Genomic DNA, 18358 nt, shown 5'->3' on the forward strand with positions numbered 1-18358 from the left:
GACCTTTGTGGCAGGGACGGTGGTGGGATCAAACCCTGGATGGCACGCATTAAAGACCATTCCTCTACCACATCAGCCAAAGGGGAATTCCCCGTTAACCAAGCTAGCGGGAATGTCTTTTTCAATCAGGGCCCAGGACCTTCATCCTGCTACATTAATATGCCTAAGGTTGTTAAAAAGTGAAAAAGTGAACTTGGCCTTTAAGATATTAGAATTAACAGGTCCTTAATCCAGTGATGGCCAAAAGTGTCAAGGCAATTGTGGTAGGACTATCACATTAATGACGTGCAAGATATGTGACGTACTTGAGCGATTTGACACATGCTCCACTTGTGGTGAGTTGATGCAGAGCTCTTCAACTCACCACAAGTGAGTCATCTTGTTTTGTAAAAATGCAGAGAAACGCAGAACAAGACAAAGTGACGACAATGCAAAGGTTAAAAGAACAGGGACGGCCCTAAGATAAAATAGAAAGATAAAAACTCTAAGAACATGTCATACCAAGCCAAAGGATAAAAATAAATAAAAATGGGCCTTTCATAAAAACAAGGTAAAAGAAACTATACAAAAAAATAAATACATAAGTTATATTGGAGTTTCTGTTACTTGTTAACAGCACCGATGGCTGCTGGTACAAAGCTGTTTTTGTAATGTTTTGGTTTTATAAGCTGGTACCCTGAACCTCCGATCTGAGGGGAGCAGCTGGAACTCACCATGAAGAGGGTGGGAGACGTCTCTCAGAATCGAGCCAGCTGTCCTCTGTACCTGTTTAGTATATACGGACTCTGGCTGCTCGACCATTTCAGTATTCGGTTTAAAAAAATTTTGTTTTTGAGGCACACGCTTCCAAACCATGAAAAAAGACAAAAGGATAAAACTGATTCTATAAAAGCACAATAAAACAAGGTTAGAATGGTTCTGTCAATGTTAAAAGTGGACAGTTTTCTCAGATAATACAGATGCTGGCGTCTCTTTTTGTACACAGTGTCGCAGTTTACCGTACTTTTTCCATTTTTTTTATGTTACAGCCTTATTCCAAAATGAATGAAATTTATTTTTTTTCCTAAAAATTCTACATGCAATACCCCATATTGACAATGTGAAAAAGGATTTTTTTTTTTCAAATTTTACAAATTTATTCAAAATTTAAAAAAAAAGAAAAAGAAATAACATGTAAACAAGTATTCACACCCTTTGCCATGATGCTAAGCAGCAACCCAAGGTGATGACTGGTTGTCCTTAATACTAGTTCTCATTGGAGAATCCTTGGGGACCACTGGAATGACCTGTAACCAAGAGAGACTGCAGCAGATAGATGGTTACCACTGAGAGGTGGAAATAGACCAGTTTGTCAGTCAGCTTGGGACCCCAAGCTGGGCGGTGTGGGCCCCTCCTGCTGCAGCCTTCACCCACTTTACCTTACGACTGAAGTAATTGGAATATAAATGTAGTTTCATTGTTGTTGCACTCATGTAATGACAATGACAATAAATCTCATCTCATCTCATCTCAATTGGCCACCTGGGTGGATGCTGTCTTGGAGCCTAAGCCATTCTGTAGGGTGGTTGAAGCAGCTAAGCATGTTCCCAGACTGGATCAGACCTTACCTGACACAGATATTAACCTTGACCTTTGAAAAACTGGAAGTTTCCCCCCCCCCCTGGAAGTAACTGAGATGGCATCCCCAAGCACAGCTAAAAACATCCAGCAGTACAAATTTTTTTTAAATGGCGTATCTTTCTCTGACAAAGTTGAAGTGAAAAAAAGGAAGAAAAAGTATGAAAAGCACTTTTTTCCAGGTATACATCCTCTTTAATTGAGCAACGTCCACCCACAGGCTGTCAAACTCGGTGACTTACAAATTAGAGGCGGGTTTGGGTTGTATCCTGCCTTGGGGTGGGTTGCTTTGAAGCACACCAATGTGAGGTTGGCTTTGCATGTGTTCCCTGACACACTCAACAAGAGAGTTATTGTGGGCTAATTTGGTACCAAGCACTCATGTTACTGCTTCCTTTTTGTGGAAAGGGAAGAGGGGCTTAAGGGGTGTGTGGGAGGAGGGCTGCTGGGGGAGGGAGGCGAAATCACAGAGAAAGCAGTGGCTCTGGGAAAGGGGTGGAGATCAGGAGTGCCTGCTGTTGCTTTGGGCCAAAGGAGAAAGGAGTTGTCAAGAAAAAGACAAAGATGATGGGAGAGCCAACGACGCACCGCAAGGATCCAAAGTAGGACTCTGTGGAACAAAAGAGAGACATGAGTTGGACACAAGTGGGAAAAGGTGAGGTGCACAGAGGACAGTGGACTAATGTGTACATGAGGCAGAAATACAAGACAGCCCAATAACTGAGGAGGCGTGCTGCTACGTGCCCACAGGGAGAGAGAGCGTGTGAGACCAGACTGAGACAGGAAGAGAGACAAGGCGGCCGGGGGGGGGAGGGAAACAAAACATCAGAAAGCAGAGAGACTAAAGAGTGACATTCTGGAAGAGCTGAGAAGGAGCTTCAGTCACAAACTGAAGAGGGCCTCGGAAACTTACAAAGATACGAAGTGGACATTAAACAGGAGAGAGATAAGGCAGAGGGGGTTAACGGAGGAAGTTAGCCGGAGGAGGAGGTATGAGGAGAACGGTCTTGAAGTCACTCTTGTCTTTGATGATCACTGTCATCTTCGTTGTGACTTTTTTGACCACTCTCATCTGGTACATATTCAACGATAGGTAAGTGTAGCACCGAACCCCATGCACTCATATCCCCTATAGGTTCAAATCCTGTCTGGCAAGTCGAGTTGGTTGCTTCGTGGGATTGGGGGGAAAGGTAAAGAGACGTGTTGCTGTTTGGTGACCAGTTCTTTGCAAAAAAAATACAAGTAGGAAGGAAACACAAAAGAGAAAGACAACTGATGTACACTGAAGCATGGAAGATGTTGGTGCAGATTGAGTCTTTTGACAGACTTTGATAGTTAAACATTTTTTAACTTCCTCCCACACACCCAGGATACAGAAATTTGGGCAAGCTCTAAAGTGTGCAAAACTGAATAAATATTATTACTGGTTTATATTGGACAACACCTAGACAAGGGAGGAGCACAGGGTGACATATAAGTGGAAGAAAGTGCACCCAGGTGGACTACATTCTTTGAGATCCAAGCTAAAAGAAACGAGAGACTGTAAGGTGGTGGCAGGAGAGAGTGTAGCTAGACAGCATAGGATGGTGGTTTGTAGGATGACTTTAGAAGTGAAGAAGAAGAAGAGAGTGAGAACTCAACAAAGAATCAGATGATGGAAGCTGAAGGAGAAACACTGTTGTATGAAATTCAATGAGCATGGCAGAGGCACTGAAAGGAGGGGAAGCAATTTTGGACAACTGGAAGTACTGCAGATGTGAAAGAGACAGCTAGGAAGGTGTGACATCTGGACAATGGATTGAAGACAAGGAGACTTGGAACAAATATGTCAAGGAAAGCAAAAAGGAGAAAGAGGTTGGCAAAAAAAGAATTAGGATAGTTGGAGAGATAAAGAAAGTAGGAGTACAAGGAGATGAAGAGGAAGGCGAAAAGAGAAGTGGCAAAAGCTAAGGAAAAGTAAGGATGAAGTGGAGTGGCAGAAAGTATGTGAGGGTGGTACAGGATATGTACAAGGATAGTGTGACAACGGTGAGATGCGTAGTAGGAATGACAGACTCATTCAAAGTGGAGGTGGTATTACAGCAAGGATCATCTCTGAGTCCTTTCTTGTTTGCAATGGTGATGGACAGGTTGACAGATGAGATCAGACAGGGGTCTGAGAGGGAGCCCAGTGGAATAGTGCGGTTACAAGGAGTAGAAGTGGTGAAAGTAGATGAGTTTAAATACTTGGGGTCAACTGTCCAAAGTAATGGAGAGTGTAGTAGAGGGGTGAAGAAGAGAGTGCAGGCAGGGTGGAGTGGATGGAGAAAGATGGCAGGAATGATTTGTGATAGAAGAATATCAGCAAGAGTGAAGAGGAAAGTTTACAAGACAGTAGTGAGACCAGCTATGTTGTGCTGCTTAGAGACAGTTGCACTAACAAAAAGACAGGCTGAAGAGCCTGTGATTCTCTGCGACAGGATTAAGAAGGAACATAGAGGGACAGCTCAGGTGGGACAGTTTGGAGACAAAGTCAGAGAGGTGAGATTGAGATGGTTTGGACATGTACAGAGGAAGGACCCAGGTTATATAGAGAGAAGGATGCTGAGGTTGGAGCCATCGGGCAGGAGGAGAAGAGGGAGGCCAAAGAGGAGGTTTATGGATGTGCTGAGGGAGGACATGCAGGTGGTTTGTGTGACAGAGGAAGATACAGAGGACAGGGTGAGATGATGTGGCGTCCCCCAATGAAGGAGGAAGAAGAAGATTTATTGATTTTAAAATAAAGATTTTTTTTTCTCCTTAGATCTCAGCTCAGCTCATTTCCATCTCAGGGTGACATGGAAATGATTAATCTGCTGTGGCGACCCCTAACGGGAGCAGCCAAAAGAGGAACAAGACTGATTTGATATTGTTGATTGTCATTGATCATATTTCCTAATTTTAACTAGTACAACACATTTACAAAAGGTATGAAGATGCAAGAAGAATTTTTTAATTTCAGATAATGTCACTTAGAGCCTCAACAGTTTTTTGAAAACATCACCCTAAATTTATATTGCCAGCTGCAGTACCCTAAATTTTATTTTAAATCTATGATATCTTCTGAAATATAAGTCACAATTTTTATTTTATTTTATTTTTCATGAGTTTGAGTGGCCCTGAGAATTATATTCCGGTGCGACTTAGTATATACCAAATAAATAAATAAATTACACTTTTCTTAACACTAATAGCTATTTATATAGGGTTTTCCAGGGATTAATGCACAAAACAGAAGAAACTAATAATAAAAATTATGGACAAAATTCGCTGGTCCACCTGAATCCATTTTTTTGTGAGTTTTACTGTATGCAAGTCTGTATATCACATGTCCTGTAAAAATATACAGTTCAATTCTGAATCCATGTGCATCTGATGTTTTGTTGTTCAAACTGCATCATCCAACTTACTCGTACATACATCATACAACTTATTTGTTCATTTTGATCATTTTTGGAATTCAAGTCACCTCCAGCGCAAAAATGTGTTAAAACATGTGTTCCACATATACTCACCCAAATTAGACTCAAATCCAATCTAGAATCACACATGAAAAAGTCAGATTTGATGTGATGTTTTTTTATATAGCAGTTTCTTTAGGCAAATTCAAAGTGATTAACAATTAGGGAATAATCCTGTTGTGTCTGATGATTTGCGGACATTAATGCTGGATTTTATGGTCGCAAATTGAGTTTTAAATGGTAAAACTGAGTAAAACAGCTATTTGCGACCGTAATCCAGCATTAACGTCCGCAAATCATCAAACACAACAGGGTTATTAACATTCTCATACAATTCCAACGTTTACACGGTTTATTTTTCTGTAAGTAATTTGGTCAGCGAATCGTTGTGAAAGGGTGTGGTCGTCTTGTCAAAGCTTACGTTGCAACAGCATCTTCATGCCAAACTGGAAATTCTGTGAGCAGACCCATAGATTTTTCCATCTCATCAGTTGCATTGAGTTAAATCCACGGTAAATCCATCAATCAATCTAGTTAAATCCACTAAATCCACGCAGTTTGCAATCGTCCTTGTTGCACTAGTTTCTGTCGCCCTCATGTGACAGCGCAGTTATTTAAATCTGCGTAGCAGCGCGTGTGGTCAGGGTGCGGACTAATACATTAAATGTGAAATGGTTTTAATATTTTGCCACCGTTTACATGATATTTTATCGTCTGAAATCTCACATGATTAACCAATCAGATTTGCGAAAAAAATGTAATTGGATTAGAATTCCAAAGTATAGTGATACAAGCTGAGTATAGTGATACAAAGTCAATATAAACAAAAGTTGAAAAAAAATCCTGTGTTAAGAATGTAACATAGTAAAACTATGCTTAATATGTGAATAGCTACTGTAATTAACACATGGAATCCCTTGGAAAGAGTTTGAGGACTTGGAAGAGGATAGGGAAGTGTGGGACGAGCTGCTTGGTCTGCTGCCACTGCAACCTGGACCTGGACCTGGAAGTGAATGAATGAAATTAATATAAAAAGCGAATAAGACCAGTTGTTGGTAATAAACACCAGAAACAGTCAAGCTGTGTTTTGTGTGTTGTCTTTTCATCAGTTGCTCAACAAAAAATGTGAAATGGGCATAGTTTTTTTTAGTGAAATGTTCTGTTTTATTAAAGAAATCAGTTATCCCATTACAATCTTCATTAAAAATGAAACGTATTATATGGTACACAAAAATATATAAACATTTACTGATGATCATTCAATGCTAAAATATTCAATGCTTTAAATATATATTTTTTTACATTTAAAATAGAACACAATTATAATTTTCTATCCTTTCAGTGTTGCAGATTACCTTTTTTGTCATTTTATCACGCAAAAAGTATTTTAGAAGTTGAAAATTTTCTATACCTGGTCAAAGTCAAAGTCAAATTTGTTTATATGGCACATTTACAGCAACCAAAGCTGCCCAAAGTGCTTCACAGATACAAAATAAAAGGGTATAAAAAATGCAAAAATAGATAATACAAGATCCAAACACTAATAAATACAATAAAAGTTCAAAACAACACTGCTTAAATGTTGAAGGCCTGTGCAAAAAGAGGGGTCTTCAATAATGACTTAAAATCACTTAAGAAAGACACAGATCTAATATTTAAAGGAAGGTTGTTCCACAGCTTGGGAGCAGCTATTGAGAAGGTCCTATCTCCTCTGGTTTTCAAACGTGGTCACTCCAATTAAGGGCTAGAGTGGGTCTGGAGCCTATTTCAGCAGTCATAGTGTTAGAGGAGGGGTACACCCTGGACAGGACGTCAATCTGTCACAGGGCTGTGTAGAGACAAACAAACACACACACACACACATACCTACAGTCAATTCTTAAAGTTTTCAATTCACCTAATCTGTATGTTTTTTTGATGTGGGAGGAAGCGGAGCACCCGGAGGGAACAAACACGAGGAGAACCACATTTTACTTGCATATATTTAATTAGAAATACTAGATATTTCACAATGTATTTTATGTTGTTTTATTTATTTTTTTGTGTGTGTGTCTTATTCAAATGTTTTAGAGGTGCAAATATGTGACATGGAGCAGAGGCTTGTGACATTTAGCACCATTAAAAAAAAGCAGTGTAATAGGGGTGGTGGCCAAGTGATTAATGCGCTTGGTTTCAGTGCAGAAGGCTCTGGGTTCAAATCCCTCCTCTGCCACATTTCTCCATGTAATGTGGAGTTGCATCAGGAAGGGCATCCGGCGTAAAACCTGTGCCAGTCAACATGCAGAGCCACCTTGGATTTGCTGTGGCGACCCCGAGTGAAAACAAGGGAGCAGCCGAAGGGACTTACTTTTAAAAAAAGCAGTGTACTGTGAGTTTAATGGAATGCAGGAAATCACTTTGCATCAAAAAGTACAGCGTGAATTGAAAAGGATTTCCTTTTCCATTTTTGTGAACAACAGAACAGAAAGACTCAAGAAATGAGTCAGAGCCAGTTCGATGATCTGTTTTATCTCTCACTTTTGCATGTCATGTCCCGGCCGTTTCCAGGCTTCAGCCCATATGTCCCTTCTTCCTTTAGTTCTGTTCCTTTGGCATCAGCCTCGTTTTGTTAATTACCTTTTTCTTCATGTGGGGTTTTTTTTTCCATGTTCTGATTTTTGCTTTGTCACTTTCTTCCTTTGTTACTGTTCACCTCAGTTATGTTTTAGTCTTGTTTTGTTATTGCCTCTTTCTTCACGTTTATTCAATGTTCTCATATTGCTTTGTCACTTTCTTTCTTTGTTACTTTACAGCTATGTTTTAGTTCCATTCTAGTTTACCCACAGTCTGTTTTTATGTTTCAGCATTTAGTGTTTGTTTGCTTATGTTACTGTTCTCTCTTCTGTTAAGTATTTGGGTATTTCTGGTTTTGGTTTTCAGTTTTGTTTTCTTGTAGTTCTTCTGTCTGTTCTAAGTAGGTTTATTGTATTATTTCCCATGATTCACTTATCACGTTCTTGTATGCTTTTCAGTTTTGATCAAGTTAGGGTGGTGTTCATGGTTTTCTTTGTACTATCTCTTATTGTCATGTTTGTATCTAATCACCTTTCTCTTGCTCCTGCTTGTCAGTCTCTCATTGTTTCCACAGTCTTTTCCGGATCACTGCACTCTGTTCCGCACCTGCACTTTGTCCTCTCAGTCAGCCACGCCCCTTCATCTGTCATTCTCTTGCCCATTTGTCACCGCCCTTTTGCATCATTGGCCTCTTAGCTGTCACCTGACCACGCCCCCCTTTCCAGGCCTTTCCTCCTCCACGTGCACCTCATTTCCTGATTAACACCTGTCCCTATTTAACCTGCGTCTGTTCACTTCTTCCCTGCTCGTTTGTTGACTCCCTCACTTACCAGCCTCTTGTTTCGTTCTTGTTTTGCCTAGCCTTGTTTTTGGACTCTGTTTTGTGTTCTGGATCCTGTTTTTTGCCTCTGCTCTGACATACCTGTTTGCTCGTGTTTTGACCTTGCTTGTTCTTTGGACCACGTCTTTTGCTTAATCCTTGTCAAGTACTTTTGCTCCGTGGACTGCCTTGCTGTTAACGATCCCTAGCCTGAATAAACCACCCTTTAAGTATATTTCCTTTTGTCGAGCCTGCATTTGTGTCCTGCCCTCGTCCAGTCCTGACACTGCATTTTGCTCATCTCACCATCAGTGTTTTATCTCTGCACAGTAACGTGGGACCTCACAGGCTGCACACTCAAAGGAAAAATGACCCCAAGCCCTCTGACACAAGCAAAGCCTGCAGGTGACGCAAGCCGTGTCAAACAACAAGCTGACCTCAAGCAGCCTCATAGTTTAGAGTGTCATCATTACATCGTGTGGTGTCACAGCTGACTGTGTTTTATCGTGTCACAGGGAAGACATTAAGAAGGCAGTGGAGCGCTACTCTCAGCCCTGGAAGAAGGAGGAGAACAATTTACAAAAATTCAGGTAAATTTTTAAAAAAATCTAAAAAAAAAAAAAAAAAAGACGTATGGAGGATGTGAGTGGGGGGAGAGGGGGAGCTCTCAAAGACTTACTATGATGAACAAACGTCCTGTGAGTTAGTTTATATTTATATGAGCAGAAAAAGGAACAAGTACAGACATAAAAGTAGAAGTACAAAGCGGAAGAATTGAACGTGGAAGTGTTCAACCACACACTCTTAAGGTCATGTGAGCGATCCAAAGACAGAGGGAATTCAGCTGCAGGCGCCGGCGGCAGGGTTTTCACTCAGTTGGATTAATTAAAGGACAAGTTCACCCTTTTAACAACCCAAATCACATAAAAACATTGTTAGCCTTAAAACCTCCAATAGTACGACTCACCTTTCACAATTATGTCGTAAGACAACAAAAACGACAGTAGCAATAACAATAATATTAATAACTGCCACTGTGACCCGGATAAGCAGCAGAAAATGAATGAATAAATTAGTTATATAAATTGCTGAGAATACATGGGTACCAATAGAACACCAGCCGAGCTCTAAATAAAGTGTGTGTTTGTGAATGTTCATCTTGCAGAGTTTAGTCATGAGTGCATCGCTTTGTTTCATAATTATCTATACCATAATTCTGTAAGATGTAAATCTGTGTGTTATATGTTACTTAGTTAGTCTGTCTGTCTGGTGAAAAACTCAAGCAACCAAACAAACAACCCCGAAGGATCCCAGTTCATGTCCACCCCTGTCTATTCTCCATGTAATGTGGAGTTCCATCAGTAAGAGCAACCGCTGGCGTAAAACGTATCCCAAATCAACATGCAGATCCGTATCAGAGCTGCCGTGGTGACATGGAGCAACAAAGGGACAGGATTTATAGTTCTTCTTCTGGCTTCTCCTTTTGTTGCCCTTTTAACTGCTCTCAGTAAAGGAGGAACAGCTCAGGTAGGACAGTTTGGAAATGGCATCAAAGAGACCAGACAGATGGTTTGGACATGTGCAGAGGAGGGACCCAGGGTATATAGGGAGAAGGATGCTGAGGATGGAGCCAACAGGCAGGAGGAGAAGAGGGAGACCAAAGAGGAGGTTCATGGATGTGGTGAGGGAGGACATGCAGGTGGTTGGTGTGACAGAGGAAGATACAGAGGACAGGGTGAGATGATGTGGCGCCCCCCAATGAAGGAGGAAGAAGAAGATTTGATTGATTTTAAAATAAAGATATTTTTATCTCCTTAGATCTCAGCTGAGCAGTCGGTGCCATGGACTCAGTAAGGCCATCATCACTCAGGCCAACACGCCAGTTGGGACAAAGATTGTGTATGATGGGGAAAGGAGGAAGGCCATCCAGGTGACGCCTGAGATCTTCAGCACATTTGCCAAGGTTTGTTATTTCTCACTCCTGAAGGTTAAAATGTGTGTGTGTGTGTGCTTTTTTTAACCACCTGCGGCAGCTTTGCTCACGCACGTTCAGCTATAAGTCATGCATTCTCACATGTCAGCACTCTGATCCACATGACTTCCACGGGACAGTTTATTTTTGGTCAGGGGTTCACAAACAACCCCTGAGACATTGACACTCTGTACAACTGTTTAGCTTCAATTATGTAGAAATAGCAAATATAAAAGTGTCATTATGTATTTACATACAGCCTGTGTCATATTCGTTACAGGTTTCATAACATTTTCAGAAACATTTGACAGAAGTTGTATTCGTGTTACTAGATGACTGATATGAAAACAGTAGTGTGTGCAGCATGCATGTTAAAATGCAAAATATGTTGAACTATAAACATGGAAGTATTTAATGATAGGGTTCAACATAGGATTCACAAGTGTGTGTGTGTGTGTATATATATATATATATATATATATATATATATATATATATATATATATATATATATATATATATATATATATATATATATATACAGTTGTGCTATAAGTTTACATACCCTGGCAGAATTTTTTTTTTTTGGCCATTTTTCAGAGAATATGAATGACAACACAAACTTTATTTTCACTCATGGCTAGTTGTTGGGTGAAGCCATTTATTGGCAAACAGTGTTTCCTCTTTTTAAATCAAAATGACAAGAGAACTAGTTTTGGATTTGCATCACTACTCTTAGCTTCATAGTGGAGTAGAGCAGAGAAGGATTTTCTTTCACCAATACAGATCAAATCCAGGCTTGCATCTCAGATGTACCTTCTGGCAATTTGTAGCTAAACTTTCAGGTCTTTTTTTTTTTAAAGAAAATCCTCCTCTATACCACTTCATCATGAAGATAAATAAATGGTGATACAAAATACAAAGCTTGTACTGTGCATAATTTCTCCAATCACAGCCACGTAAGCCTATAACTTCTTCTGGGTTGTCTGGGTGTCTTGGTGGCTTTCCTCACTCTTCTTCTTGCACAGTCACTCTGTTTTTCAGAACAGTCTACGCCATGCAGATGTACCACAGAGTGCCATATTCTTTGTATTTCTTTGTAATTGATGTAAATAAAGTCCGAAACACATTCAGTGGCAGCTTCACCATCAGAGAGCCTCGTCAACAAACTACCACAAAAGACTCCAAGCTAAAGTTAGAGTTAAAGGGAGCAATACACAGTATTAAGAACAGGGGTATGTAAACTTTGGATCAGGTTCATTTGGGTAGTTCTCTTGTCATTTTGATTTTAAAAAGAGGAAACACAGTTGTTTGACAATAAATGGCTTCACCCAACCACTAACCATGAGTGAAAATAAAGTTTTTGTGTTGTCATTCATATTCTCTGAAAAACGGCCAAAAAACAAAAATTTTGCCAGGGTATGTAAACTTTTGAGCACAACTGTGTGTTTTTATATATATATATATATATATATATATATATATATATATATATATATACACACATATTTGGGGTTGTAATAGGGAACAATGTGCTCTTTTTGAAAATACTGTCCATTTTTCAGGTGAATGTAATATTCATGCATTATCCATTGCTGCTAATTCCAGGTGCATCCTTTCTTAAATAAAACATGGGACACATGTGCAGTTGTTGGGAACGGGGGAATCCTGGTGAACAGCAGCTGTGGAGACACCATCGATTCAGCACAGTTTGTTATCAGGTGGGAATCTATGTGAATCAAAGGGACAGAAATCCAGATGAGAGTTTTAATCAGCTGTCTCATCCATGATCCTGTTGAAATTCCACACTGTCTGATGGTTTTTGTGTTTGTTCAGGTGTAATCTACCTCCTTTGAAAAATGGCTATAAGAAACATGTAGGCAGCAAGACTGACCTTGTGACAGCAAACCCGAGCATTTTCTTGGAGAGGTGAGTGAATGTGGAGGTAGAAGACTGTCTCCTCATGATGCTGCATTTGTCCTTCTTCATCTCTGCTGGTTTTGGTTTATCAGGTACGGGGGTCTGCTGGGACGCCGTCGTACATTTGTGGAGAACCTTCATACCTATGGTGATGCCTTGCTCCTACTCCCTGCCTTCTCCTTTGGCCACAACACACCCGTCTCCCTACGGGTCCTGTACACCATTGAGGACTTTGGAAGCCCCACTCAGGCTTTCTTCTTCAACCCTCAGTACCTCCAGAGTCTGGCCCACTTCTGGCGCTCCCAAGGCCTCAGGACAGTGCGGCTAAGCACCGGTATAATTATGGCGAGCCTGGCACTAGAACTCTGTACAAATGTGCACCTGTATGGTTTCTGGCCCTTTCCTCTTCACCCTCATGATCTCCGGCCCATTACTAACCACTACTATGACAACAGACCAACTAACAAGAAGTTCCACACCATGCCTGCTGAGTTTAACCACTTGTTGCAACTTCACACTGAGGGCGTACTGAGGATTCACCTTGAAGATTGTCAGTCCAATCAAATGCAAACTTGAGGACCTGTGACCAGGAGCCCATTCTCTGTATGTGGATGACCACGGTAGCTGGATTAATTTGTTGATGATTTAGTGCGATCATAACATGCCCCTTTATTCCAGCCTACTCTGGAGACTCTGAGCTGATGTCTCAGCTACCTCACAACCTTCTAAATTATTTTTTTCAAAACATCCCAACTGGTACCATGGCTTTGCAGACTTCTGGATGTCTTGGACAGACACAGAATTCTGATATGGTCTGGTCCACTTTTAGAATTTTGTAAATTTGTATAATGTGCAGAACCGATACACCCTAGTTAGGCTTCACTAGTGTGCACAGTTGTGTCCGATGAGTGAGTCTAGCTTGTCTAATCAAAACCTCACCTGGGCTCACTGAACTGGAAATAAAGTGGATGACCAGTATCAGGAGATCCTGGATCAGCTAGCTGATCTTGGATCTTTTAAGCGACATATAGTGAATGTGCTCCAGGTCACTGATTTAATCAGTGCCTTTTCTGTAGCTTCTGGATGAAGCCTTTGTCATATTTTGGAATGGATGAAAGGCTTCAGTGTGTGCCATGAATGCTGTTGATACTTGACTCAAATCATCAGCAAATGAGACATTTGCACTGAACTCAACTTTGAACAATCAAGACTGTATAAACGTGTATTTAAACTTGTATTTATTGCAAAATCCAGCACCAGTCTGGTTGGAGAATTTTACTCACATTTTGTGAGGCATTGTTGCCTTCTGTTAAACATACGAGTAATCGTTAAATAGTTCACTGTGGTTGTTTTTAGAGCCAAATACATTTTTGAATGTAGTCTTAAAGGGGTCATATTGTTTCAATCTACCTGTTCACATGGAACATAGTTGCTAATTCTTGTTCAACTTTGCCAAATTCCAACAATTTTGTGTCAGTAAAAGTAGAAAATCAATTGTGGCATGAGGAAAAACAATGTTTCATGTTGGTTCTTGTAAGATAGTTATAGTTTAAGCTTCTTAAAACTTGCTAACGTTATGCCAATAAGTAATTGTAATGTCAAACTCAATTTAAGTTGTAGGACCATAAGTGAATGGTTATTAAGAAGCATCATCTTCAAAGCATTTGTGCTACATTTGGTACCCGTTAGTGACATTTGGTTTAATTTTTTTTTTGTGTGTGTCTGTGTGTGTATTCCCGCTGCTGTAATCACACACCAGTGCCTTGATTTCTGTTTCAGAATTTTCATTTTTCTATTTTTCCTCTCGGTGACTGTGATAACTACACATTTTGGGCTTCATGAGGTGTTTTGTATTGACCATTTGAGGATGGAAGAGATATGAGGCAGCTCCATCTGCGTGCAATTCAAATTTAGATATAAGATCAATTTTATTTATGCCAAAGAAAATTATTTTGTCAGAGAACAGAAACAGTGTTTTGGGTTTTTTACACAATAAGTACAAATTTATATGACATGACTGGAATGCATTTGCACAAGATGCTCGATAATATTGCACATACGTAACGCTGAATAAAGGAATAACTCTGAATAACTAACTGTTATGTATTCATCCTGCAGAAAGGGAAGGAGTTATAGAGTCTGATTGCCAGTGGTAGGAAAGACCTCCTGTGGTGTTCTGTGGTGCACCTCAGGGGTCTCAGTCTATGGCTGAAGGTGCTCTGACAGGATGTCAGTGTGGCATACAGGGGGTGGAGGTGTTGTCCAGGATGCTGAGCAGTTTCCTGAGCATCCTCGTCTCTATCACCCCTCCACCACAGACTCCAGCTCAAGCCCCAGGACAGAGCCAGCTCTCCTGATGAGCTTGTTGAGTTTATGTCAGCTGCCTTCAGCCTGCTGCCCCAGCACACTACAGAGTAGAAGATGACACTAGAGACCACTGAGTGATAAAACATCAGCAACACATTTCTGCAGACATTTAAAGATCTGAGCCTCCTGAGGAAGTACAGTCGGCTCTGACCTTTCTTATAAACGGCATCTGTGTTTACAGTCCAGTCCAGTTTGTTGTCTATGTGGACACCCAGGTACTTGTAGTAGTCCACAATGTCCACCTCAGTTCCATGAATGGTAACTGGGTTCGGATGGGTCTTTCATCTTCTGAAGTCCACCACCAGCTCCATCTTCTTAGATACATTGAGCTGCAGGTGGTTGAGTCCGCACCACTCCACAAACCTGTCCACCACACTCCTGTACTCAGCCTCCAGAACCTGAAGTCTGAGGTGTAGACTGTGAACAGGAAGGGGAACAGGATTGTTCCCTGTGGTGCCCCTGTGCTGCTCCTGATGGAGTCAGTCAATCAATCTTTTTTATATAGCGCCAAATCACAACAAACAGTTGCCCCAAGGCGCTTTATATTGTAAGGCAAGGCCATACAATAATTATGTAAAACCCCAATGGTCAAAACGACCCCCTGTGAGCAAGCACTTGGCTACAGTGGGAAGGAAAAACTCCCTTTTAACAGGAAGAAACCTCCAGCAGAACCAGGCTCAGGGAGGGGCAGTCTTCTGCTGGGACTGGTTGGGGCTGAGGGAGAGAACCAGGAAAAAGACATGCTGTGGAGGGGAGCAGAGATCAATCACTAATGATTAAATGCAGAGTGGTGCATACAGAGCAAAAAGAGAAAGAAACAGTGCATCATGGGAACCCCCCAGCAGTCTACGTCTATAGCAGCATAACTAAGGGATGGTTCAGGGTCACCTGATCCAGCCCTAACTATAAGCTTTAGCAAAAAGGAAAGTTTTAAGCCTAATCTTAAAAGTAGAGAGGGTGTCTGTCTCCCTGATCTGAATTGGGAGCTGGTTCCACAGGAGCCTGAAAGCTGAAGGCTCTGCCTCCCATTCTACTCTTACAAATCCTAGGAACTACAAGTAAGCCTGCAGTCTGAGAGCGAAGCGCTCTATTGGGGTGATATGGTACTACGAGGTCCCTAAGATAAGATGGGACCTGATTATTCAAAACCTTATAAGTAAGAAGAAGAATTTTAAATTCTATTCTAGAATTAACAGGAAGCCAATGAAGAGAGGCCAATATGGGTGAGACATGCTCTCTCCTTCTAGTCCCTGTCAGTACTCTAGCTGCAGCATTTTGAATTAACTGAAGGCTTTTTAGGGAACGTTTAGGACAACCTGATAATAATGAATTACAATAGTCCAGCCTAGAGGAAATAAATGCATGAATTAGTTTTTCAGCATCACTCTGAGACAAGACCTTTCTGATTTTAGAGATATTGCGTAAATGCAAAAAAGCAGTCCTACATATTTGTTTAATATGCGCTTTGAATGACATATCCTGATCAAAAATGACTCCAAGATTTCTCACAGTATTACTAGAGGTCAGGGTAATGCCATCCAGAGTAAGGATCTGGTTAGACACCATGTTTCTAAGATTTGTGGGGCCAAGTACAATAACTTCAGTTTTATCTGAGTTTAAAAGCAGGAAATTAGAGGTCATCCATGTCTTTATGTCTGTAAGACAATCCTGCAGTTTAGCTAATTGGTGTGTGTCCTCTGGCTTCATGGATAGATAAAGCTGGGTATCATCTGCGTAACAATGAAAATTTAAGCAATACCGTCTAATAATACTACCTAAGGGAAGCATGTATAAAGTGAATAAAATTGGTCCTAGCACAGAACCTTGTGGAACTCCATAATTAACTTTAGTCTGTGAAGAAGATTCCCCATTTACATGAACAAATTGTAATCTATTAGACAAATATGATTCAAACCACCACAGCGCAGTGCCTTTAATACCTATGGCATGCTCTAATCTCTGTAATAAAATTTTATGGTCAACAGTATCAAAAGCAGCACTGAGGTCTAACAGAACAAGCACAGAGATGAGTCCACTGTCCGAGGCCATAAGAAGAGTCGGATGTAATGTCACGAAGCCTCACATACTGTGGGCGGCCTGTGAGGTAGTTGTTAATCCAGGCCACCAGTGGAGCCTCCACGTTCATGTTACATGGCTTATCACTGAGGAAGTCAGGCCGGATGGTGTTGAACGCAGTGGAGAAGTCAAAGAACATGACTCTCACAGTGCTGTGTGCCTGTGAGAGTAAGCTCTGTTCAGCATGAAGATGATAGCATCCTCCACTCCCCTTTTGGGCTGGTACACAAACTGCAGGCGGCACAGCAATGATTCAGTGACTGTTTGGAGGTGCCTCAGGACAAGCCTCTCAAGTGACTTGATAACGTTTGATGTTAGGGCCACAGGTCTGTTGTCCCTAAGTGTGTTAGGGTTCTTCTTGGGCACAGGGATCAGACATGAGGTTTTCCACTGCTCAGGAACAACCATCTGGCTCAAGCTCAAGTTGAAGATGTGCTGGAAAATCACACACAGCTGGAAAGCACATCCCTTCAGTACTCTGGAGCTGAGACCGTTGGGACCTGCAGCCTTTCCTGGACACAGGTGACTAAATTCTCTTCTCACATCCTCAGCAGAGGTAGTGATGGGAGGCGCCGAGCTTGCCCTCCAGCTTCGTCCTGTAACTGCCCTTCTACTCTGTGATCTTCTCCCTCAGTTCAAGCTGCACACTCTTCAGCTCCTCCATGTCTCCACTCCTGAATGTATCCTTCTTCACCCTAATGTGTGATTTATGAAGAGCATTTTGCTTGCAGGTGTTTTTTTTGTACACCATTTTTGCCTTTGTACATACACTTTTAGCATGAAGTCTACACAGTGTTTTATAAATGAGACCCCTGGTGCTATATATTAACTTGTTAACAGGTGAATAATATGACCCCTTTAAATTGAATATGTCCTTCACTGGAAGATGATTCTAACTGAAACTGACAAAAGCCCCATCAACCCACAGGTTCTGCTGTCTAAGTCAATATCACACTTTTAAACACTTGCACTTGTAATAAGATGATGTCGATGGCTGATTTCATTCTAAACTGCATTACAAAAGCCTCAAATGGAAGCCATTGTGCCTGCCCTCTGAGGGCTCTAAACACGATCCAGCAGGTGTCACGTTATCCCACGACAGCACATCATCCCACATCACCATAGTTGCCAGACTGGTAAAGTGTTTTTTTTTTTTCTTGAACAGTTGTAAAAGTTTCTTTGGTACTGCAGCTTTAACTGTCTCCATTGTTATACACGTTGGTTAAAAATGTTTTTTTTTTTTTGTTTTTTGTTTTGTTTTTTATACATAATATTTGGTTCAAGTCTGAATGAGATTGTAATACTCTTCCAGTTATGTATTTTTTCAATTCACATGTATAATGTACATGCTGTATGACCAAACCTGAGAACTTTCAGTGAACCAATTATTAAATCACATGAATGTTTGTTAAATTGATGTTTGTGAATAGCTGGAGGGTCAACATGAAAGATAAAAATGTTAACAAATAAATATTTATCTGACAGGTTCTTCAAATTTTATGTTATACGTATATGCCAAGGACGGGATTGAGAGAGGTAAAGAGAACAGTTATT

The 18358-nt window shown here is 40.8% G+C and overlaps 1 protein-coding gene across 1 annotated transcript; it reads left to right on the forward strand.

Moving 5' to 3' along the window:
* Window positions 1-2083: 2083 nt before the first annotated feature.
* On the forward strand, window positions 2084-14781 carry st8sia6 (ST8 alpha-N-acetyl-neuraminide alpha-2,8-sialyltransferase 6). The gene is made up of 7 exons (XM_034191022.1): window positions 2084-2710; window positions 8800-8874; window positions 8985-9059; window positions 10288-10432; window positions 12050-12162; window positions 12278-12370; window positions 12454-14781. The coding sequence occupies exons 1-7, from the start codon at window positions 2610-2612 to the stop codon at window positions 12935-12937; spliced, it is 1086 nt and encodes a 361-aa protein (XP_034046913.1). The 5' UTR covers window positions 2084-2609; the 3' UTR covers window positions 12938-14781.
* The last annotated feature ends 3577 nt before the right edge of the window (window positions 14782-18358 follow it).

Source organism: Thalassophryne amazonica, chromosome 16, assembly GCF_902500255.1.
Source record: "Thalassophryne amazonica chromosome 16, fThaAma1.1, whole genome shotgun sequence".
In the NCBI taxonomy this organism is placed as follows: domain Eukaryota; kingdom Metazoa; phylum Chordata; class Actinopteri; order Batrachoidiformes; family Batrachoididae; genus Thalassophryne; species Thalassophryne amazonica.